Raw genomic sequence first — 25835 nt, 5'->3', positions numbered from 1 at the left:
TCCCACAAACAGTCAAGAGGACGTGTGGTAGGAAAAGTGAGCTCCTGCAATCCCATGCTCTTGAAAATTTTAAATATGGGACTAAGGACCCCTCTCATTCACTGCCCAACCTACTCTCGTTTTTCCACTAACACCTCCTGTCCCCACCCTTCCCACTCCATTCCATTTCTGACCACATTTCTAACTCCAAATCCATATTTTAAACAAAGATGTTTTTGGAAAGTTAAATTGGACAGTAACACAAAATCTTGTAAACTACATTTAACCATGGAGAGAAAGTTGTCTAGCCCTGAATCTCCAGGCAAGCCTCCCAGGCACCAGTTCCTCATCTCTAAGAATACCTTCTCAGTGCTACAAGTCTGCACCAACTATGTGCACACAATCAGTTGTATCAACTAAAAAATCACTTAGATCAGAAGGGAAATGTCAATTTAACGTGGTGGGCTTTTCTCCTTTGGTTGGGGGAGAGGGTAAGATATATAAATGATTAAATTAACTATTTGTCTCTGACTCTAAGAGATAAATCCTTTGTTGTGTTAGCTGCATACTAGAATACTAATATTGTATCACATTAAAAGACTCATAAAAAGCTCATATGTAACCTTATTTTTTCAAAATTGAAATAAAAATCAACACTTAAACCCCAATGGTCTGCAGTAAGGGAAAGTATTATAGGATCACATGTTCTAAGCAGTATTTCCTTCTTTGGTACTCTAATCTGCACAAAGATATCTGAGTCACTCACTACATTTACCCACCACCAACCTAGGCCCACAGTGGGAGGAGATGCACCACAGGGACAAATTCTGAATAACTGACTCAGGGTGCAGTTACAGGAACACCTCATAGGGTTCAAAAATTCTCAGTTTTTAAAATTTTTCTCATTTCCTCTTTATTCTCAACATGCGTCAAAATACAAGTAATATAAACACCAAAAAAAGATTAATATATATTGCTAAATTTACAAAGGGTAAAATGTGAATCCTGTTCAATCCCTAAACTTTTTTGTCTCATAATGTATACTCAGGAAAAATGCTAAACTAGTTTTTAATAATCATTATAAGATGATTATTGACTTCGAGGGGGGGATTTTTATTTTCAAAATAAAAGGAAGGGTTTAAAGTCAAAGTACTTTTAAATTTGTAAATCTGCCATCTGAATGTAGGTATAAAACATAAAATAGTCAGCTATTGCACTGCCTCTTTAAAATCTTAATTTATTCGGCAAAACTCACTTTTACCAAGAATTTTTCCACTTACTTTCTTCCCCCACTTTTCTAGAGGAATCATCACTTTCCAGGAGAAAACTGCACCAATGGGGAGGCATGAAACAAGTATGGTAAGACAAAGTTAATTCTTTATTGGTAGGGCGTGAGAGGAGGTAAAAATATTTCATGTATTAAACAGAATGGGAACCCAGGGGTCACAGACAGACACACGGTCTGATTAATTCACTGCTTACAGGTGAGCAATGAAAGATGCATAACGCTACTGAACTGAAAAATAACTAAAATCCTAGTTACTGACTTCCATTTTCAGGGTAAAATTTTTTTCTAAATATTCTTGCAACGAATAAAAACAATTACTCTTAGGGGGTAAGGGAGATAGAGTGGAAACGGATTGGGATGAGAGTTAGCTATGTCATATATATCTTTTTATAGCATTTTGATTTTTGAATCAGGTAAATGCATAACAAAAGCAAAAAGAAGTTAAAAAATAAATATTCATTGCTCATTCTGATGTCATTTTGTACTTAAGTTTCTTTTGGCTGGGCTAATTTTATTTATTTCCTTTAATTCTGATAGTTTTATAGTATCCTAACAGTCTGATTCCTTCCAGATCAGCATAAAACTGAGATGACTATTAGACTGTGACACAGTGGGGACCAGGTCTATTTCCCTTGTATATGCCCCCAGGTGCCTAATCTTCCTCCTGAAAACCTCAACTGACCACAGTTTTGGTTTTGGTCTTTAAAGAAGCAGCTCTCAAATTTTCACAAAGTAAAGCTCAGTGACTTATTCTAATTGATGGATGACTTTTCCCCTCTGAAAATAGAAACATGATGGTTGCAGTGCCTGCTCCTCATTTTTTACTATTTCTCATCTGCTAGAAGCAAAGGGAAGAGAATAGGGAAAGAGATTAGGTTAGGGGAACATGAAGTCATAGAGAACGACGGCTGATTCACAGCTCCGACAGCAGAACATGCAGTGAGCCAGGGACTGAAGTTAGGAAAAACTTTAGGTACACCCGACTTTTTCCTTTTGATTCTGCAGGCTTGGATTACTGTGAAGGACAGGTGCCTCACTGAGACTCTCTAACCTACTTATTTTCATTATGGCTTAAAACCTCAATGATGCATCTCCAAAAGCCAAGTTCCAGAGCCTGCAAAGGAAACTGGCACGAGAGGCAAATACAGAGATGGCATCAGCTGGAAGTTTCCTTTGCTAAGAGCAGGATCCACAGATAACTTAGGGGTCACCCACATGGGGAAATCTGCCCCTCAAAAGAAGTCAGTGGGAATGACCAGGTCAAAGCAGTTCCCAGGAGCCTGCTCAAAGAGAGGAATTGTTTAGTTGCTCAGTCGTGTCCAACTCTTTGGGGCCATGGACTATGGCCCATCAGGCTTCTCTGTCCATGAGATTTCCCAGGCAAGAATATTGGAGTGGACTGCCATTTCTTCAGGAGATCCTCCATCTCCAGGAGATCCTCCCGACCCAGGGACTGAACCCACATCTCCTGCACTGGCAGGGGGATCCTTTACCACTGAGCCACCAGGGAAGTCTCCAAAGAGAGGAAAGCACCCACCAAATATAGAAAGCCTTACGTCCTATATTAATGTCTTTCCTCTTGCTTCCCCCCAAAAAACAGCTTCTTTTGAGCTAAACAGTCTGCTCAGCACAGCCCCAAGTCCCATATTAAGTCACATTCTGACGCATAATCGAGCACAGTGTTACACACCGGCACACGGGATAAGGCATGGCACACAGCACAAGAAAACCTCACAGACATGCTTTTTCTCTTTTTAAGCAAGAAAGAACTAAAGGGCAAGAGAAAGCTTACCTTCTAAACGTGAGAAAAAGAATAAAACAAACAAGAGAACAAAAAAAAGATGCATAAAGAAGTCATAACAGGGAAGTGAAAGTTGTCAAACATGCAAAAGCAAAATTAAGTAAAATATCAAAGACTTTATATGATTTTACCATATGGATTTAAAATATAGTCTCAGGACTTGTTCAATAATTTCATGCCTCTGAAAACAAATCCATGGTTAAGATAATCTAACTAATTTCTCCTACACATTTAGTTTAACTTCCTGGGCAACAAAAGAGACAGAATTGGTCATTCTAGGCCCAGCTTCGACCTTAAGTTTTAGGTGTCCTAGAGGACAAACAGAGCCCTATTGGACACCCAGGGGAAATCATACAAAATCCCTTCTGCAGTCTGCTACCAGCCTGCTGGATGGCGGCCCTGGAGATAACATTTGGGCCCACACGGTAGGGGAAGCTGGGTCCTAGAGACAGTGGGTTCCCCCCACTGCCTGATCTTGGGCTCCTATAAGAGAAGTGTTTCTGTTTCCAATCACTAAACAGGGAGAAGCAGGCCAGAGCAGCACCTCAAACCCCTGCTGCTGGGGTCTAGGAGGAATCCACCAGCCCTTGTGGAGTCCAACAGGAAATTATAGACCAAGGGGAAAGGGACCCCTCAAACTAACAGACAATGTGAAAACTAATATTTCAGTGAAGCTTTTTTAGGGAGAATGGAATGATAAAGGGACACACCTAGAAATGCCTACATTTTCCTTTGTAGATTTCTCTGGGTCAAAAGCTGATTAAGAAAAGTTTCCCATAAAATTCAGCGGTAGGCATATTCTGTATCTTACTTAGTAACCTAGCAACAACCACCCACGTGAAAGGCAGGGCTCCTACCCAGGGGAGTATACACCACAGCAGAACTCCTCCACCAACTCAATAAATGAGACTCCAGTTTGAAAGAAAAGCTACACATCTGAGCTTTTAACCAACATTCACCCCACATACCTATTTATTTGCTCTACCTGAAAACAAAGGAAAAGTGCAGAACCAGCAAGTAATTCATGAAATAAAGAAGAAATCACTTTCATAATATCTAAGTAGTCTTATGCTGCACAAAATTACAAGATAAAATGTGAGACAATCACACGCCCAAGAGGGAAGAATTGGGGATGTTGCTTATTTCTTCCCCAATAACACTTACCTTGCTGGCCCAGGCATCTTCGTCCCAGGAAGTGAGTTGTAATACACGAATAATCTCATTAATTTCAGCGCTCATCTTTTCTACAGTAAAATTGCGATTTTTCAAAGCTTCTTCAATTCCTTGGTTTTTGGAGTTTTTAGTTGTTACAAAAATCTTCATAGCTGTAAAAATAAACAAAATATCAGAAACTAAGTTTGGAATGTAATCTTGCTGTATTACAATAGTCACACAAGATGCTTCACACTTTGAACATGTTTTGGGCTTCTAAGGTCTTAAAAAGAATATGAAAATAAACACTATAAGTCTGCTATTAAAATTCCAATATCAGCAACCTTCACTGTAAAGAAAACTGAAGTTACAAAACATCACCACATCATGATCAGGGAACTAATTTAACATGCATGTACTGAAGATCCAGAGTCAAAATATCCACTATTTCTAAATCAGTTACCATCCCAGGCCTAACACTGGTCCCATCTAACACAAACCTAATGGGACAAGATAAAAACAGTCAGTTAAACTGTAACCAAAGTATGCTGCTGCCTCAATCCTAGTGGAAGATCCCAGTGTTGAGTTTATTTTCCATAATTTCTCTTAACATATAGGAATGACTATCTAACCCCTACAAGTAAAGAAGAAAATAATAACAAAACATTGGAAAAGAAAATATCTTCTCATAAACTAATAAAATTATAAAAACAAAGATTAATCAACATTTTATTGAGTTACCCAAATTAGAAAGAAATATTTCTCCCAAAAGCCTTCCTGCCACATAGAACAGTTGGCCTCAAAAAACATATTTTTGGGAAGACTATAAGACTCTATTTACAATTTTTTATTTTCTAGTTTATATAAGGGCTTTCTGAACTCTTATACTCACATCTCCTACTTTAATCACTACCTGAAAAATGACAAAGCAGGAAGGCAGTAGCTGGGGGATTACAGTGACATGCCTTAAAAGATTCTGAAAATAAAGAAACCCTCTTAGAGTTAAACCAACTAACACATAACCTGACTAAGAAAATTTACATAAACCACGAGATATGTGATACATACTAGAGATATCTGATACATACGAGACTCTTAATAAGCACAATTCTCTTTTGCTAGTTGAGAGGGCAGCCATCATGTTTGCATTTCTGGGCTCTGCCCAATGGGAAGGTGATCCTAGTTGGTTTTGACCATCAGCTCTTCAACATAGAGAAGAGCTAGGAAAGGGTTGTGGACTCACTTCTCTACTATATAGTGTTCTAGATCTATTCCAGCTCCTAATTTTTTTTCCCAAGTACAAATAAAGGGGTCAAGATCCATACATCCAAAACTAGAGTTCCTAGAGAAGAAAAGGAGCCTGTTAGAACTTCAAGAGGACAGTAGCAGGCAATAGGAGGGCAGTTTCACACAAAGAGCAGGAGGAGAGCATTAAAGAAAATGAATCCTGGCTCTTAGCTAACCAGCTGCATTTTCACCCAGGCTGAAGGACATGCAACTAAACAGAAAAGAAAATGAACACCAGAGTTTAGAACATATAAACACTTTTTTTTTCTTCTGTAAGATAAAGTACAGACAGAAAATACCTGAAATGAGAACTGGCAGCAACTCTTTCACAGTGTTCATTGAGTTCACCAACATCACTCGATGCTCCTGATGAGTCAGTTCCTGCTGCCTCTCGTCAATCATTTTGGCCATCTTAGTCATTCCTGGGGCAGAGGAAATAAATTGTACAGGGTGAGTAGTGAAATAATTCAGAGTCAGGCTTTCTGAGCCTATATCCACTAAAAGTCCAAACTGCCCACTTATTTAAACATACATACTATCACTGAACTCTATCATTTATGACATTGAATTTTGCAGAACAGTTCTAACTTAAGGCAAATGTATTCTTCTCATTAAAATTAATTTAATAAATATAAATCCTAAATGTGACATAATTTTCACACATTTGACATACATTCACAGATATGTTTAAACTGTTGAAATTAATAAATATATATTTGAAAAAAAACAATTCGCAAGTGGTGAGCGGGGGAATACCTTGCCTGGCTTCCATATCAGTTTTCATGCCATGTACCTGGCCACTGAGCCTATATGTATAAGAACCTCATGTGAGCCTACTACAGGCACGCCTCAAAGACACTGTAGGTTCAGTTTCAAACCACTGCAACAAAGTGAATATCACAATAAAGTGAGACATAGGAATGTTCGGGTTTCCCAGGGAATATAAAAATTATATCTCCACTATACTGTAGTCTATTAAGTGTGCAGTAACACTGTCTAAAAACACAAAGTACATACTCTAATTTAAAAATTATTGCTAAAAAATGCCAACTATCATCTAAGCTTTCAATGAATCATGATCTTTTCAACAGTAACATCAAAGATCAGTGATCACAGGTCACCATAACTAATAATAATGAAAAAATTTGAAATATTGTGAGAATTACCAAAATATGACACAGAGACATGAAGCAGAAAAATGGCACCAAATACATTGCTTGAGATAGGGTTGCCATAAACCTTCAATTTGTAAGAACGCAGTATGTGTGAAACACAAGAAAGTGAAGCACAATAAAATGACGCATGTCTGTACTGAGAATCTAGCAGCTGAAAAACATCTTAAGAATTACAATAACATGTTTTGTTTTCATCTTTAAATTTTTCTCTGCTTTCCAATTTGCCCAAAATAAGGAGGGGGGTCTCAATTTCATAATTAAAAACAAACAAAAATGCTATAAATGTAATTATGGTGATGACAGCATTTGAAACAATCTGGTATTTCAGAGTTAGCCTTCTAGAAACTTTTGTTTACTTTGGTTATTATTCAAGGGTGCTATGTGAGTCTCTAATACTTTGATTTTCAAACTGCTCTTAGAATTTCTTAAGTAGTTTCACAGATTCTCAAGGGGTACCCAAAGGGAGATGGAAACGTGAGGATACCCCTACTTGATCCACACAGGCTCCATTTTTGTCTTTCATATGTTGAGATTTTGCATTAGATTTCATCTGAAGAAATAAGATTTCTTCATAGTTACGAACAAGTTTAAAGGGTACTTCTCTAAAGGCATTTCTCAGTGATCTTCAATGATAGCTCAGAGAAATTCTTAACTGCCATTAAGTTTACAGAATGACTGCACTGGAACCTCCAGAAAATGCTATTAATTAAATATCATTTTATGTCAGAAAAAAGAATTTTATAAAATGATATGTGATCCTTAATACTAACAAATTAAACATCTAATATGTCTTATCATTAGTCTCATTTATACTTCAAGGAGCCTCAAGTTCATGTTATATGTCTATAACACCAAAAGCTGGTATCTGTTCATGTATTTTGAATATTTAATTCTCAGATGACTACACAATCAGAGATTTAGCTACAGAAGCTCTTCTCTCCTTCTAGGTCTGATTATATTATGCAGTCTTGGGCAAGGGCATGAATCCATAATAGCAGGCGGGCTAATTAGCAAGCTAAGAGGTCACAGAGAGCTCAGGCCAGCTGGCAGACAGTGAAGGAATGCTGTATAATGTGGGATGAAGAGGTCAGGATTCAGGGTGGCCTTAAGCATTGCAGTAATAGAAAAGTATTTCCTACATTCTCCAGCAACATTTGCAATGTCTAGTTCAGTTCATTAGACAGGGCCAGGATTTGCAGAAAGCAGATTCAGCTTTCAGAGACAATGATTTCTCTTCAGTAGAAGCACAGAGTCAGCTCCATCAAGAGAGCAGAGACAACTAAAAACCCAAAGCATCATTACCTACCTTCCACAAAAAAAGCAGGGAGGAGTGCCCCTTTCCTCTTGATCAACCAAGAACAATTCATAGAACATTTTATTATAAAAGTAGCATATGACTAACCTGGTCCAAGATTCTTCGTGTAAGTGACCAAATCTTCCATAGTTTCTACCACCTCTGCCACTGTAAGATATTCCAAAATTCCTTTGCAAACTCTAATAATTTTACGAACCTGAAAATATATTTCAGAGTATTCAATCAATTGTGTTAACAATAAGTAGAAAACACAGTGATTCAGATGTGTAGCTAGTCAACGTTTTCTCATCCTAAACAATCCTCAATCCTCCATTATTATCTTTACGACTGGGCTTTTTGTCAGGAAGAGGTCTGCTTGGGCCGCAGGGTGCCTTACCTCAGCCTCGTCGAAGGTGAGGAGCAGGTCTGATGTGCCGGAGAGGATACCCCTTGACCCATCAATTAGATAATCTCGAGCAGGCACTGAGTAAGGGTCTGACTGCAGCATCTGGGCTGCTTGGACAAGCTTGGTGCAAGCGTTCTCCACCCTGTGGGGAGGGACACGGAGTTAACTCACTGGAAGAACCAAGCAGGAGAATATCACATGCAAATTCAATGGATGTCAATGGAGATAAATTCACATTTTTTTCCTATATGGAAAATAGACAAGAGTTTCCAGCTTTTAAAATTGGCAATTAAGGGCAGCCCATTCATTCACTCACTGCATTAAGCCTTTGTTCTTCATTATTTCCTGACTACAAAACATAACGAAAAGAAATTCTGAACCTTTTACTTTAGGGGGCTGTATCTCTGTAACTCCTTTGTTTCCTTACTATTCACCCTATACACACTGCCCTTAAAAAACACTGACAACAGTTTCAGATTCGACATCTGGAAACAAAATACCAAAACACTGTGCTAAATGAAAAAAATAATAATCAGACGAACCAAAGGAATAGGAGGCAACACAAAGAAAAACCATGAGGTAATGTACAAATTTTTCATTCATCTAGTCAAATGGATTTGTTTGACAAACTAGACTGTTTGAAAACAGCCTTATAAAACAGTGGTGTTAATTAAAATGTCACTGGCATTCAGTTGAGTTCAGTTGCTCAGTCGTGTCCGATTCTTTGCGACCCCATGAATCCCAGCATGCCAGGCCTCCCTGTCCATCACCAACTCCCAGAGTTCACTCAAACTCACATCCATCGAGTCAGTGATGCCATCCAGCCATCTCATCCTCTGTCATCCCCTTCTCCTCCTGCCCCCAATCCCTCCCAGCATCAGAGTCTTTTCCAATGAGTCAACTCTTCGCATGAGGTGGCCAAAGTACTGGAGTTTTAGCTTCACCATCATTCCCTCCAGAGAAATCCCAGGGCTGATCTCCTTCAGAATGGACTGGTTGGATCTCCTTGCAGTCCAAGGGACTCTCAAGAGTCTTCTCCAACACCACAGTTCAAAAGCATCAATTCTTCGGCACTCAGCTTTCTTCACAGTCCAACTCTCACATCCATACATGACCACTGGAAAAACCATAGCCTTGACTAGATGGACCTTTGTTGGCAAAGTAATGCCTCTGCTTTTGAATATGCTATCTAGGTTGATCATAACCGTCAATGGCATTAATAACCAGTAATTAATAGTTTAATATAATTTAGTTTAATAGCATGGATGACCTGATCAGTGAAGTCAGGTGTCTTTTGGAGGTGGGAGATCATTTTAAAAAGGAACCCAAAATGCATAAAGCAAATATTCACCTTGATCCTCTTGTACTACTAATATGTATTCATTCACTCAACTATTCTTCTACATAGAGGTGAACAGGACCTACCGGATCACTTCCTCTAATTTCATACTCAATAAACGCATTATGTTATCACAGAGTAACTTATAAACACATGCAATAAATTACTTAAAAATATTTAGCCAAAATTACACATTTTTAGTTGAAAACACACAAAAAAAGTCCCACGCAAATAAAAGCCCACTGGCAGTTCTGAGGATCAAATGAAATAATATAAAAGTCCACAAGTACAAGGCAGTCTTGCACTGTTAATAAATAGAATTAAAACAACATATCAATTTCAACTACGTAAAAAGCATTGGGCTATGGACACTATAAGTATGTATATAAAGATGCAAAAAACACTAACTCTCAAGAAGCATACTCTGGTAAGTCATAAACATCAGAGCCATAAGGCAGCACATTATAAATATCAGCAAAGAGCAAGACCTCACTGACGTGGCTTTTGATCAACAATATTAGATGACTGGTTATATTTAGTTAAAATTTTTAAATTAAAATTTAATTTTAAATTATATAATATATATACCTATACATATGACAAAACATATACACATATATAAAACCCTAAGGCATACAGTGAAAATTTTTCTTCCCTCCACTATCTCCTAGGCATTCAAATGCCATCTCCTTGCAACCAATGTTACCCATTTCCTCTGTATTCTTCAATAAAAAAGATACTTTATGCACAAAGAAACAAAAACACAGACTTCCATTTTTTTAATATAAATAGGATCATATTATGCATACTCTCTGCATTCTGATTTTTTCACTTAATTTAACTTGGAGATATTCTAATAGAAATATCCAAAGAACCTCCCTATTCTTTTACACAGTTTCATAAGTCCATAATTTACTAGACTGCTGCAATGAACCACCTTGAATAAATATCTTTTCTGTTGTTCGTGCTGTGCAGCTTCCAAGATATTAGTCTCCTGACTAGGGATTGAATTTGGGCTCAGAAAAAGAAATGCAAAAAGCAAAATGGCTGTCTGAGGAGGCGTTACAAATAGCTGTGAAAAGAAGAGAAGTGAAAAGCAAAGGAGAAAAGGAAAGATATACCCATTTGAATACAGAGTTCCAAAGAATAGCAAGGAGAGATAAGAAAGCCGTCCTCAGGGATCAATGCAAAAAAATAGAGGAAAACAACAGAATGGAAAAGACTAGAGATGTCTTCAAGAAAATTAGAGATAGCAAGGGAATATTTTATACAAAGATGGGCTCAATAAAGGACAGAAATGGTATGGACCTAACAGAAGCAGAAGATTAAGAAGAGGTGGCACAAATACACAGAAGAACTGTACAAAAAAATATTTTCATAACCCAGATAATCATGATGGTGTGATCACTCACCTAGAGCCACATATCCTGGAATGTGAAGCCAAGTGGGCCTTAGGAAGCATCACTACGAACAAACCTAGTGGAGGTGATGGCATTCCAGTTGAGCTATTTCAAATCCTGAAAAATGATGCTGTGAAAGTGCTGCACTCAATATGCCAGCAAATTTGGAAAACTAAGCAGTGGCCTGGAAAAGGTCAGTTTTCATTCCAATCCCAAAGAAAGGCAATGCCAAACAATGCTCACACTACCACACAATTGCACTCATCTGACACACTAGTAAAGTAATGCTCAAAATTCTCCAAGCCAGGCTTCAGCAATACGTGAACCGTGAACTTCCAGATGTTCAAGCTGGTTTTAGAAAAGGCAGAGGAACCAGATATCAAATTGTCAATATCTGCTGGATCATCGAAAAAGCAAGAGAGTTTCAGAAAAAAACATCTATTTCTGCTTTATTGATTATGCCAAAGCCTTTGACTGTCTGGATCACAAAAAACTGTGGAAAATTCTGAAGGAGATGGGAATACCAGACCATCTGACCTGCCTCTTGAGAAACCTGTATTTAGGTCAGGAAGCAACAGTTAGAACTGGACATGGAACAACAGACTGGTTCCAAATAGGAAAAGGAGTACCGTCAAGGCTGTATATTGTCACCCTGCTTCTTTAACTTATATGCAGAGTACATCATGAGAAATGCTGGGCTGGAGGAAGCACAAGTGGGAATCAAGATTGCCGGGAGAAGTATCAATAACCTCAGATATGCAGATGACTCCACCCTTATGGTGGAGAGTGAAGAACTAAAGAGCCTCTTGATGAAAGTGAAAGAGGAGAGTGAAAAAGTGGGCTTAAAGCTCAACATTCAGAAAACTAAGATCATGGCATCCGGCCCCATCACTTCATGGCAAATAGATGGGGAAACAGTATCTGACTTTATTTTTCTGGGCTCCAAAATCACTGCAGATGGTGACTGCAGCCGTGAAATTAAGACGCTTACTCCTTGGAAGGAAAGTTATGACCAATCTAGATAGCATATTAAAAAGCAGAGACATTACTTTGTCAACAAAGGTCCGTCTAGTCAAGGCTATGGTTTTTCCAGTGGTCATGTATGGATGTTAAGAGTTGGACTATAAAGAAAGCTGAGCACTGAAGAATTGATGCTTTTGAACTGTGGCATTAGAGAAGACTCTTGAGAGTCCCTTGGACTGCAAGGAGATCCAACCAGTCCATCCTAAAGGAGATCAGTCCTGGGTGTTCATTGGAAGGACTGATGTTGAAGCTGAAACTCCAATACTTTGGCCACCTCATGAGAAGAGTTGACTCATTTGAAAAGACCCTGATGCTGGGAAAGATTGAGGGCAGGGGGAAAAGGGGATGACAGAGGATGAGATGGTTGGATGGCATCACTGACTCAATGGACATGGGTTTGGGTGGACTCCGGGAGTTGGTGATAGACAGGGAGGCCTGGCATGCTATGGTTCATGGGGTCACAAAGAGTCGGACACAACTGAGCGACTGAACTGAACTGAATGAAAACCAAGTACTAACTCACTGAATCACTAGGGATTTCATCATTTTTAAATGTATATATCTGTAGGACACTATCTAGAAATGGAACTGCTGAGTCATATGTGTGGACATTAATAGTTTTGACAAATATTGCTATATTGCAATCCACAGAAATTATCAATTTACATTTCCACCACAATGGATAAGAGTACCTGCTTCCTCACAGTCTCAAAAACTCAATGTATAATCAAACTTAGGTATCTTTACCAATATGACAAATCAAAATTGATAAATCTCAATAGTTTCAGATGATACTTATGTAACATACAATTAGTAATTTTAAAGGGTATAATTTTCTATGTGCTTGAAAAGAATAAGTTTGCTCTTAATTTTTAGGTGAATTATTTTATATATTCATTAACTTAAGCTTGTTAACTATGCTGTTCACATCTTCTATATGTTTGCTGATTATTTTTTGGCCTGTTTTATCTACCAATTACTGAGTGATAAAAAAAATCCCACGAGAACAACAGATTTGTCCATATCCCCTTGCAGCTCTGTTTTTGTTTTACTGAAGCTAACTTACTAGGTACATATAAATTTGCAATTATTATATCTTTCTTATAATTTGAACCTATAAATCATTAGGTGACACCTCTCTATATCTCCAATAATGTTTTTTGCTGATATTAACATTGTAAACCAGCTTGCTTTGACTATTATATTCAATTGGATATAACTTTAACTCTCTGTATCCTTATATTTTCAGATCAAAGGTGGCTCAGTGGTAAAAAAAAATCCACCTGCCAATGCAGGAAACAGAGGAGACTTGGGTTTGATTCCCAGGTCAGGAAGATTTTCCCTGGAGGAGGAAATGGCAACCCACTCCAGTATTCTAGCCTGGAAAATTCCATTGTCAGAGGAGCCTCGTGGGGTACAGTCCAAGGGTTGCAAGGGGTCAGACACAACTGAGCACATACACACACATCCTTATATTTTAGATGTGTCTTTATGAGTGGGCTAGTGACAAAATGTATTCATTTTGGTTTGTTTGAAAATGCCTAAAAAAAAAAGAAAGAAAGAAAGAAAATGCCTACTTTGTCTTCGTTCTTCAAAGACTATTTCAGTAGTACAGAATTCTGATTGATTACTATTTTATCAACACACTGAAGGTATTATCTCACTATGATCTGAAAACAGAACCAAAAAGAGATGTAATAGAAGTAGAGGTTGGAGTGACATGGGGCTATAAGTCAAGGAATTCGGACAGTGTCTAGCAGCTGGAAAAGGCAAGGAAATGAATCCTTTCCTTAAATCTCCAGAAGGAACCAACTCTGCTAACCTATTTTGGACTTTAGACCTCCAGAACTGGAAAATAAAGCATTTGTATTGTGCCTGTTGTGAGAGTAACAGGACACTGGCATCCAGCTGAAATTCACTAGACACACAGAAACACATGAAAATACTACCTATTATGAACAGAAAAAAATAATCATTCAAAACCAACCCAGAAATCACACAGATGATAGAATTAGTAGATAAGAAGGCTAAAATAGTTACTATGTGTTTCATATGCTCAAAAGCTAAAGGAAAGACTGAGTAGATAAATGAAAATTATATATTAAAAAAACTACTCAAATAGATCAACTAGAGATGTGTCTGAGATACAAAACTACACTGGATAGGTTACTACTAGATAAGATATAGCAAGAAGATTTTTTTTTCTTTTTTCTTTTTTGCATGAAGATTATTGAAACTGAAGTCATAGCAATGAAAATTATTTAAAATAGGAGAAAACAAAACTTAAAAGAAAATGAGCAGAGCATCTATGAGTTGTGGCACAATTCCAAGCAGCCTATATGTGTGTGACTGAAGTCCCCGTAAGAGAGAAAAAGGGACAGGAAAAAAATTTGAAGAAAAAATAGCTACAAATTTTTCAAATTTAATGAAAAGAATAAAGCACAAGGTTCAAAAAGCTTCATAAACCCCAAGCACAAAAAACATCAAAGGACTCACAACAAGCTACATCATAAGAAATTGCTTAAAACCAATAATGAAGAGAAAACATTAAAAGCAGCCAGAGAAAAATGAGACACTTTATATTACAGAGAAACAAAGATAAGAATAACAACAGACTTCTCATTGGAAACAATACAAGCCAGAGAAGAGTGGAGCAAAGCACTGAAAGAACTTTGGGTGGATACAAAGAAAGTATTCCAAAAATTAAGGCAAAATAAGGACTTTTCCAGCTATGCAAAAGTTAAAAGAATTCATCACCCAGCAGACATGAACTATAAACAAAGTTAAAGGAAGTCCCTCAGGAAGAAAATTATACCAGATAGAAGTTTGGATTTACAGAAATAAATGAAGAGCACAAAATGGCAACTATGTGCATAAATATAAAAGCACGTTTTTTTCTTATTTTTAAATCTTTAAAAGATAATTGACTGGCTAAAGCAAGAACTTTTTAAGACACAAAGTTCAAAAAAAAGTAAATCTGATTTGGCTGACTAGTTAGACAATGAGGACTGGTTTCGCCAATATTGTGGCAAGTGTTTTCCACAAATTAGAGTTAAATTAACATGGAAACATTTGAGATGTGTACAAAATACATAATATGGCAGAAAATATATGCTTTGCAACTAAACTTGTGATTTTAAAATATTTAAATTTAAAATAATTAAATATCTAATTAAATAAATATTTAAATTTATTTCTAATTTAAATTTGGAATATTCAAGGTATTCAAAAGTATTCAAAGTATCTCAAAAGTCCTTTAGGAATAGTCAGGCTTCCTCTATGGCTCAGCTGGTAAAGAATCCGCCTGCAGTGCAGGAGACCTGGGTTTGATCCCTGGGTTGGGAAGATCCTTTGGAGAAGGGAAAGGCTACCCACTCCAGTATTCTGGCCTGGAGAATTCCATGGACTGTATAGTCCATGGGGTCGCAGAACTGGACACGACTGAGCGACTTTCACTTTAGGAATAGTCAGATGCTTACTAAAAGACCACTAGTTGAAGAGCACTGGCCATATGCTTCAAGGTTTGTTTTTTTAACAGCCATTCCTTCTAGCTGAAACGCCTCTTTCTCTCTCCCCTCTTTTGCTTGACTGCTGCTGCTGCTAAGTCACTTCAGTTGTGTCCGACTCTGTGCGACCCCACAGACGGCAGCCCACCAGGCTCCCCCGTCCCTGGGATTCTCCAGGCAAGAACACTGGAGTGGGTTGCCATTTCCTTCTCCAATGCATGAAGGTGAAAAGTGAAAGTAAAGTCACTCAGTCGCATCTGACTCTTAGCGATTCCATGGACTGCAGCCTACCAGGCTCCTCCATCCATGGGATTTTCCAGGCAAGAGTACTGGAGTGGGGTGCCATTGCCTTCTCCGATTTCTTCCATCCATCTGTTTAGACGTGACTGGCAAACTGGTAGGGAACTCGCAGTGGTTGCCTCCGCCTTAAAGGAATAAACCATAGGATCTTCCAACGAGTGCCAAAAACTTCTGAGAAGGTCTGCTGCCATGGCTTTCGGGGCCTCGATATTTCTTCACAACAGTTTGACATCTTTTCAATAGATGTTGTATCTGTGATGATGCCAATTAGTTGAGTATAAAACAGTCCAGTTATTCCAACTAACATTGTAATGCCCATAAAGGCAGCTAGTCTCATTATGGCCAATTCATGTCTAACAACAAAGAGGTCCAAATTATGCTTTTTTAGCGGAAGAAAGTAATAATAGTGGCAGAAAGAAAACATCAGTGCATAGCAAGTAAGAAGTTCAGTGTAGAAACACAACTGCAGAAAAACTAACCCCTATTTATTCTCTTAGGTGCTGCTTTTTTTTTTTTAAGTTTTCAAACTTTTATTTTATATAAAAAGAGCTAGTATTGTTTCTGCATATGGTGCATGTGCTGGATGATCCATTACAGGGAGTTCATTTAGGCCAAGTTAATGAAGCTCATGTCCTTCAAGTACTGGCTGCACATCTTAAGTTCGTATTTCCAGATCAGACCCCGCTGGTTTGAGTAGGCCAGCAAGAGAAGAGTTCAGTTCAGTTCAGTTCAGTCCAGTAGCTCAGTCAAGTCCAACTCTTTGTGACCCCATGAATCGCAGCATGCCAGGCCTCCCTGTCCATCACCAACTCCCAGAGTTCACCCAGACTCACGTCCATCAAGTCAGTGATGCCATCCAGCCATCTCATCCTCTGTCGTCCCCTTCTCCTCCTGCCCCCAATCCCTCCCAGCATCAGAGTCTTTTCCAATGAGTCAACTCTTCGCATGAGGTGGCCAAGTACTGGAGTTTCAGCTTTAGCATCATTCCTTCCAAAGAAATCCCAGGGCTGATCTCCTTCAGAATGGACTGGTTGGACCAAATTTTCTCGAATGGCTCCAGTAGAGCTGCTGGTGACCCACATTGCTTTCTCGGTGGCAACAAAGCAAAAGGAACAAGAGAGCACACACATGTGCTCTTAATAATTTGAGGACACAGTTTACCCAGAAGGCAGTGTTGACAAATGACTAGATGCTGCTTTTAAATGACTCTTCCTTCAGAAAACCTACGCAAATCTGTAAGTGTCTCTCTTATGTGTTCACGAGACAAATCCTCCTGGCTTTGTTTTTTCCTATCTACCACAAGAGTGTAAGTTCAGCAAGATCAAGGACCTTATCTTTCCTGTATTCACTGGGTACAATCCCTGACACGTAAGAAATATTCAGTAAATACTGAGTAAACACTTGTTGAATGAAAGAATGAATTTTTTTCAAGTACAGGATATCATGAAAGCATCTGGCCATCAAAATCATTAACTTTAAAAGGTCACAAACTTATTTCTAGGTTAACATGAACCTTGATGAAATTATAGCAAACATAAACACCACAGAATGCAACTACTGCACTACATCTATTTGAAAAGATAGTTTCTGCACAAGTGTTTCAAATTTGGAGAAAGCAAAAAATAAATGAAAGGAATAACCATCATGGAGAAAGGAAACAGGAAAAATAAAAGATGAAATGGAAAAGCTTTACAGGAATCAATTTGATTCTCCGCTAATGGTTCCCTTGTGTGGTAAAATGATAGGGCCAAAACAAACACTGCATCCTTTCCTTCTACCTACAATAAGACATCTGATCTGTACATTAAAATTTAATGAGATTCATAAAGCCAAACAAATCCCACCATCTGACTAACCAGTAGGCAGAAACAGGAAGGAGTCTGTCTTGTCTGTGGAAAGTGAGATTTTACTTAAACATTCAACCTGCCTGGCTTCTTAAAGTGATCTGCTTTTTAATACGAATCTTTTTTTAAAAGCATGTTAGAGAATGACAGTAGGGATAAAGTCTATTTCTTAAATAATTATAAAATTAAAAAAAATAAATCTTGACTATGTATTAATCATAATGAGTTAGCTACTTTAAACCAGTTAGCTAACACATTTTAAGGTTTCTCTCTGCCTTTGAGCCTTCGATCTAAATTAGTAGAAAGCTCTTCTGCTTTAGATCAATGAACCAATGACAGCCTCACAGGACCCACTCATAACCCTCAAGTCCATTCTTCATAAAATTACTACATGATATAACACCATATCATTTAGAGATGGAAAGGTTCCAAACTATTCAGTTCCATGTGATTTCAATTATCACTAATCAAGATGTTTTAACTTATGCTGAATTTTTTTTAAGAAAAATAAGAGAAAAACAGATTTAGAGACTATAAAGATTCATTGCCACAAGACATTTTTAAAGATTCTTCTAGACTACATCCAGAAGTGAGTTCAGTTCAGTTCACTGGCTCAGTCATGTCCAACTCTTTGCGACCCCATGGACTGCAGCATGCCAAACCTCTCTGTCCATCACCAACTCCCAGAGTTTACTCAAACTCATGTCCATTGAGTTGCTGATGCCATCCAACCATCTCATCCTTGGTCATCCCCTTCTCCTCAAGCCTTCAATCCTTCCCACAATCAGGATCTTTTCAAATGAGTCAGTTTTTTTGCATCAGGTGGCCAAATTATTGGAGTTTCAGCTTCAGCATCAGTCCTTCCAATGAATATTCAGGACTGATCTCCTTCAGAATGGACTGGTTGGATCTCCTTGCAGTCCAAGGGACTCGCAAGAGTCTTCTCCAACACCACAGTTCAAAAGCATCAGTTCTTCGGCGCTCAGCCTTCTTCACAGTCCAACTCTCACATCCATACAGGACCACTGGAAAAACCATAGCCCTGACTAGATGGACCTTTGTTGGCAAAGTAATGTCTCTGCTTTTGAATATGCTGTCTAGGTTGGTCATAACTTTTCTTCCAAGGAGCAAGTGTCTTTTAATTTCAAGGCTGCAGTCATCATCTGCAGTGATTTTGGAGCCGCCAAAAATAAAGTCTGTCACTGTTTCCACTGTTTCCCTATCTATTTGACATGAAGTGATGGGACTGGATGCCATGATCTTCGCTTTTCTGAATGTTGAGTTTTAAGCCAACTTTTTCAGTCTCCTCTTTCACTTTCATCAAGAGGCTCTTTAGTTCTTCTTTGCTTTCTGCCATAAGGGTGGTGTCATCTGCATATCTGAGGTTATTGATATTTCTCCCAGCAATCTTGATTCCAGCTTGTGCTTCATCCAGCCTGGCATTTCACATGATGTATTCTGCATATAAGATAAATAAGCAGCATGACAATATACAGTCTTGACATACTCCTTTTCCTATTTGGAACCAGTCTGTTGTTCCATGTCCAGTTCTAACTGTTGCTTCTTGACCTGCATACAGGTTTCTCAGGAGGCAGGTCAGGTGGTCTGGTATTCCCATCTCTTGAAGAATTTTTGACAGTTTGTTGTGATCCACACAGTCAAAGGCTTTGACATAGTCAATAAAGCAGAAATAAATGTTTTTCTGAAACTCTCTTGCTTTTTTCAATGATCCAATGGATGTTGGCAATTTGATTTCTGGTTCCTCTTCCTTTTCCAAATCCAACTTGAACATCTGAAAGGTCACAGTTTATGTACTGTTGAAGCTTGCCTTGGAGAATTTTGAGCATTACTTTGCTAGCATGTGAGGTCAGTGCAACTGTGTGGTAGTTTGAGCATTCTTTGACATTGCCTTTCTTAGGGATTGGAATGAAGACTGACCTTTTCCAGTTCTGTGGCTACTGCTGAGTTTTCCAAATTTGCTGGCATATTGAGTGCAGCACTTTCACAGCATCATCAAAGAAGTAACTTACTAATCTTAAATTCCTTTAGTTTAATTCTTTCATATATTTGTTCATCTAACATATTGAGGACCTACTACATGCTACATGAGTCCTAGAACTAAATTGGAAGGAAGGTGCGCTACACAGCTTGCAGAATCTTAGTTTCCCAACCAGGGACTGAACCCGGGCCACAGCATTGAAAGCATCAAGTCCTAACCACTAGACTGCTAGGGATCTCCCTAGACCTTTTTTTTTTAAGTCCCTATTTTTAAGGGGTTACCACCTTGGTAAGACGAGGCATATAAATAAACAAATAATTAGTATTTAGAAGTATGCCCAACACATGCTGAGGGGATACAAAAGTAGAAGTAGTCTTCTTTCTTAACTGAGAGATTACAAGAGTTGTGATAGAAAAGGTGCTTCTGCCCTCAGAAGCTCAGCACTACTTATAATGACAGTTCTCCTAGTAGCATCTCTTTGAGTTGTTTTTTCCATGGAATCATATTCTCCCCATCTCCTTCTCTCCCTCCCTGTCTTTCTTTCTCTGTGTGTGTGTGTCTCTCTCACTCTCTCACAGGGACGCAGTCAAGTGTCCTTTCTGTGAACAATAATAAACATTCGCAATAGACCCGCTTTGACTAGAGAAGGGCCGTTAACTACTACAAAGGACGGGTAAATCCCTCACCCTGAAACCAGATAATCTCAATCTACTCTGTCAAAATCAATTATCATATCCCAGCTCACTGATTTAAATAAGGAAGGGAGAGAAAGAGAGCTGGAAAAAATAATACAAGCATGCCTTGGAGATATTGAGGGTTTGGTTCCAGACCACTGAAATAAAGCAAATATCACAATAAAGTGAGACACACAAATGTTTTGCTTTTCCAGCACATATAAAAGTTATGTTTATATTCTATTGTAGTCTATTAAGTATGCAATAGCATGAAACCCAGAAGAAAAACTACATACTTTAATTTTAAAATACTTTATCACTTAATAAAAAAATGCTAACCACCATCTGACAATGCAAGGTTCCCATAAACCTTTTTGAAAAACACAGTATCTGCAAAGCACAATGAAGTTAAATGCAATAAAACAAGGTATGCCTCCCTAAAGGAGAGAGTCTTATGGGCCTATTTAGACATATATTGCTCCATAACTTTAAACCAGAAAGCTCTCTAAAACACTCAGCAAGTTAAACTTTCACCCCACCCCTAAAACACATGTCGAGGGGTGGTGGAAACTATCCCATATCAAATTCACTATTTGAATAAAACCTAACCTTAGACAGTACAGTCACTTAGGTTATAAACACTATTACAAAAAATGTGTTCTGTTTGCTAAAGACTGCAGTGCTGTGGAGCAGAACACCTGAAAATATGATTTCATGGAAGTCGGATTAGCCTGGAGCACATCCAAGGAAGCAGGTGTTTACATCTTGGGACCTGTCCTCTCAAGAGAGAGAGAGCTGGTCAGATCACAAGCACATCCGATCACTTGAAGCATAGACAACACTTGGTAGATGGGGAGGAAACAGGCGGGAGGAAGAAAGAACACAATCAGCTAGTGGACGAGGTTTCCGCCACTGTAGCCATGGCACCCAACATGACCATTTCCAACCAGGCGGACCCTGGCGTAATAACCTCACAGGCAAAATCGACTGGCCAGGCTCTTCCTGCTGTCTTCTTAATGCATGTTCAGACCTCCCCTCCCTTCTTATCTGGGCAGGGTCTCTCGGAGATCATGAAAGGGCCAGGTTACTCCCATTTGAGAAACCCATCAAAGAAATGCCAAAACAAGGTTATAAACATAGTAGAATATTTAAGTCTTTACATTGAGAAATTTTAATTGCATGATAAAGATTTTCTTTTAAGACTGCCTTTTTTCCTCTGGGACTATATACATGGTATCATTTGAAGAAAATATTGAAGCCCAGGCCCTTCACAAATATAAGGCCTGAGTGAGAGGCCAGGGGTTGAGGGTAAGGGGTAAGCACTCAAATACCCTCTGCTTTCCTAAATTTAGAACCTAACCCAAGATCAGTAAAAACGACTGCTGATGCCTCAAAGATTCTCCCTTTCCTAGGTATTCAAGCATTTAAACTGTTAACCTGACAAATGAGCTCTAATGAAATTCCAGGCATAAGCAACTGAGAGTACAGTCCTTCTAGTTCCCCTCAAACAGGAAGGATGGCCTCTAGTCAACCCAGTCTATCCTCATCTCTTTTGTGCATATACATAAAATGTTTAAGAAATGATAATAATATATATACAGATTTCAAAAGACTCAGGGAAATATGAGAAAATATTCTTTTATATACTCGCCATTTGGCACAAATTTTACTTTAAAATAGCAAAAGCTAGACTCATTCTGTGGCAACCCAGGACAAACCGATATGCTTTGCTCCTGGCATTGCCATTTTGAGAAAGGTCAGGGAGCCTTAGCCATTAGTCATCCAGAAACCTGAGTGAAGGCCACAAGCAGTTACAGTGTTTAGGAGGGAGTCAGGAACACAGAGTTCAATGATAAACTCTAATCTAGCTCAAGTAGCAAATGCCCAGCATCAACTGACCCACGTGTACGCTGCATGGTAACACACTGTTCCAACCCTGGGCTCCTAGATTTGAAGATCCTACAGGGCTTATCCACAAATCATTCCTTTCCTGACCTAACTCAGTGACAGTAATTTTGACTAAAGTTAAAAACCACAATGAGTCATGAGTCATACTGAAAAAATTCAAAACCCTTTAAGGGCAACACCAAACTGTTTTTGCTAGAACATGTACATTGAGATAACAGAGCTAAAACACACATAAACATCAAAGGCTCACTAAATTCTTTTATTTCATATGATATTAGACGCTATGCAGCCAGTTTCAACTTCCCCTTCAAACAAAACCAAAGCCCAGAAATAACTGAAAGAGAAGCAGCATGGTGGGGATGAAAAGGTTTGAAGTGTCACTGCTGCCCAAGTTACATCCTCCTCAAGTTTTGGTAGCAGGTTATTTGAAAGACAGTATGAGTCACAACCTTTTGTATCCTTTAAAGCCTGAATGACTAGTCCTAGTCTTTCTCCCCACCTTCTTTCACCTCCTGTTCAAATCTAGCATCTGTGAAGGAAGAGGGGATTCAGAGCCTACAAGGTTCAATCAAGAACACTGCTATTTACAGGCCCATCAGCTCCTCTGGTCTTTCTTCCATCTCATGCTAGGGTTACGGCAGAAACAGATAAACATAGAAATAAGTGTGTCTTACAGATACTGCTGCTGCTGCTGCTGCTAAGTCACTTCAGTCATGTCCGACTCTGTGCGACCCCAGAGATGGCAGCCCACCAGGCTCCCCGGTCCCTGGCATTCTCCAGGCAAGAACACTGGAGTGAGTTGCCATTTCCTTCTCCAGTGCATGAAAGTGAAAATTGAAAGTGAAGTCGCTCAGTCCTGTTCGACTCTTAGCGACCCCATGGACTGCAGCCCACCAGGCTCCTCCGTCCATGGGATTTGCCAGGCAAGAGTACTGGAGTGGGGTGCCATCGCCTTCTCCATTACAGATACTAGTAGTTTTCAAAAAGTAGTTTTCAAATGTATGTTGATGTTGTCACGATAAGTAAAATCAAAATCTACTTTAAAACATTATAAATTCATTGTAACCTTTATTCTTATATATTCTTAATTAACTAGTAATAGTTTACCATTATTACTTGAAGGTCTTATGCTGAAAAAAAGTTAACAATCACTATTCTACACCAGAATGTAATGACTGCTGATGTAATGACACAGCAGAGGTGTAAATACCTAAACACAAATGAAGTGGAATAGACACAATAAGAGATTCCTAGGTGGTTCAGTGGTAAAGAACCAGCCTGATAATGCAGGAGAATCCAGTGGGTTCAATCCCTGGATTGAGAAGATCCCTTTGAGGAGGAAATGGCAATCCACTCCAGTATTCTTGCTGGGATAATCCTGTGGACAGAGGAGCTTGGCAGTTTACAGTCCACGGGGTTGAAGAGCCAGACACAACTGAGCACAGACACAATAAGAAAATATTTTTACTTATGAAAAAAACTGACAAAATCTAAGATGTGGTTTAAAAAAGAAAAAAAGAAAAAATCTGGAAATAAAAGTCAACAGTAGGCTTAACATCAAGCAACAGTCATTCTTAAGAAAGGCTACTAACAAAATAATGAACATAATTTAGGACCCAGAGAATCATAAGCTTGTAACGACTAAATAATACTGCTTTGAAACATATAAAGTTAAAATTGACAATTATGAAGAAAACTGACAAATCTACAATTATTGTACATTTCAACAGACCTTAATCATAAACAATTTATGACCTATAGTAAGACTATATAACAAGTCAGATCAATAATATTTATATGTTGGTCTAATTGATAAAAAGAGAACTCTACACCCAAGCAGAAGAGAATACACTTTCTCTTTAAACACACACAGTATACTTACCAACAGTGACCACTTATTATGTCACAGAATTTCCAAGAATCAATAATACATCTTGACTGCTGGTCATAAAGCAATTAAATCAGAAATAAAACAATCAAAAGATACAGACATATCTCATTTTACTGTGCTTCAATTCACTGCATTTAGCAGATACTGTGTTTTTTACAAATTGGAAGGTTTGTGGCAGCTCTGTGTTGAACAAAACTATAGGCACCATTTTTTCAACATCATTTGCTTACTTCATGTCTCTGTGTCACATTTTGATAATTCTAACAATATTTCAAGATTTTTCATCATTATTATATTTGTTACGGTGAACTTTGATGTTATTACTGTAATTGCTTTGGCATTTTTTAGTAATAAGATTTTTTAAATTGAGGTATGTACATTGCTTTTTTTAAGACATAATGTTATTGCACAATTAACAGACTATAGTGTAAATGACTTTTATATACACTGGAAAAAAAAATTCATGTGACTTGCTTTATTGCAAATACTGCAATAATCTGGAATTGAACCTACAATATCTCTGAAGTATGCCTGTGGCAAAAAGAATTTTTAAATGTACTACTAAATAATACACATAGGTAAGAGGAATTCACATCAAAATTACAAAATATTTAGGGGCTGAACTACTGTATGTAAGTGGGCTTCCCTTGTGGCTCAGCTGGTCAAGAATCCGCCTGCAATGCAGGAGACGTGGGTTCAATCCCTGGGTTGGGAACACCCCCTGGAGAAGGGAAAGGCTACCCACTCCAGTGTTCTTGCCTGGAGAATCCCAGGGACAGGGGAGCCTGGTGGGCTGCCATCTATGGCATCGCAGAGTCAGACACGACTGAAGCAACTTAGCAGCAGCAGCAGCAGCGTAAGTACCTATAAGCTGTTTACAAGCTTGTAATCAGACTTAGAGCAAAACTGAGAGCTCAAAATGTATTTATTAAAAACAAGAAATACTGAACATAAAAGAAATATTGAAAATAAGATATTCATATAATAAACTTAACTAAACAATGAATATAAGAGCAGAATTTAATGAAACAGACTTTGGGAAAAAATAATAAAATATAAATCCCCCCATAAGAGTGATAAGAAAAAAAGCAGAAGTCAACAATACTGAACAAAAAAGGAGAGATGAAATGGATAATTTCTTAGAAAAGAATCAGATTGCTAAAGCTAACTCAAAATGAATTTAAAACCTGAATTAGATAATAAAAGGAATCTGAAAGAGTAATCGAATTTCTTCCTCTAAAGGACACCAGACCCAGAGAAAGTTTTAGAAGCAAGTTTTGCCAAACTTTCAAGGATAGACAATCCTTTTGTTATATAAAATATTTCAAAGACTAGAAATCTTATTTTATGAGACCAAAATAACCTTGATAAGAAAACAGGGTAAGAAACAGAATAACAAAAGAAAATTATAGATCAAGATCCCTCAGGAACTAAGAAGCAAAGCCTTTTAAAAATATTAAAGTTGAATTTAGCACTGCATTTTCTTTTCTAAATCACAATCACATAGTGTTCGTCTCAGAAATGCACAGGTGGGATAATTCCCTGGGGGCCCAGTGATTAGGCCTTCAT

At 38.2% G+C, this 25835-nt stretch overlaps 1 protein-coding gene across 6 annotated transcripts in view; it reads right to left on the bottom strand.

Moving 5' to 3' along the window:
- The window catches only part of VCL (vinculin), a 109088-nt gene that overhangs the window by 34973 nt on the left and 48280 nt on the right, over positions 1-25835 (bottom strand). For all 6 annotated transcript variants that reach the window (XM_055536331.1, XM_055536325.1, XM_055536317.1 and 3 more), the window contains 4 exons: positions 8374-8524; positions 8085-8193; positions 5807-5929; positions 4233-4393 (listed from right to left, as the gene is read on the bottom strand). In XM_055536331.1, the coding sequence (XP_055392306.1) occupies positions 4233-4393; positions 5807-5929; positions 8085-8193; positions 8374-8524 (544 nt within the window). The remainder of the gene's footprint in view (positions 1-4232; positions 4394-5806; positions 5930-8084; positions 8194-8373; positions 8525-25835) is intronic.

Source organism: Bubalus kerabau, chromosome 1, assembly GCF_029407905.1.
Source record: "Bubalus kerabau isolate K-KA32 ecotype Philippines breed swamp buffalo chromosome 1, PCC_UOA_SB_1v2, whole genome shotgun sequence".
Taxonomy (NCBI): domain Eukaryota; kingdom Metazoa; phylum Chordata; class Mammalia; order Artiodactyla; family Bovidae; genus Bubalus; species Bubalus kerabau.
This window is presented reverse-complemented; position numbering and strand designations above follow the sequence as displayed.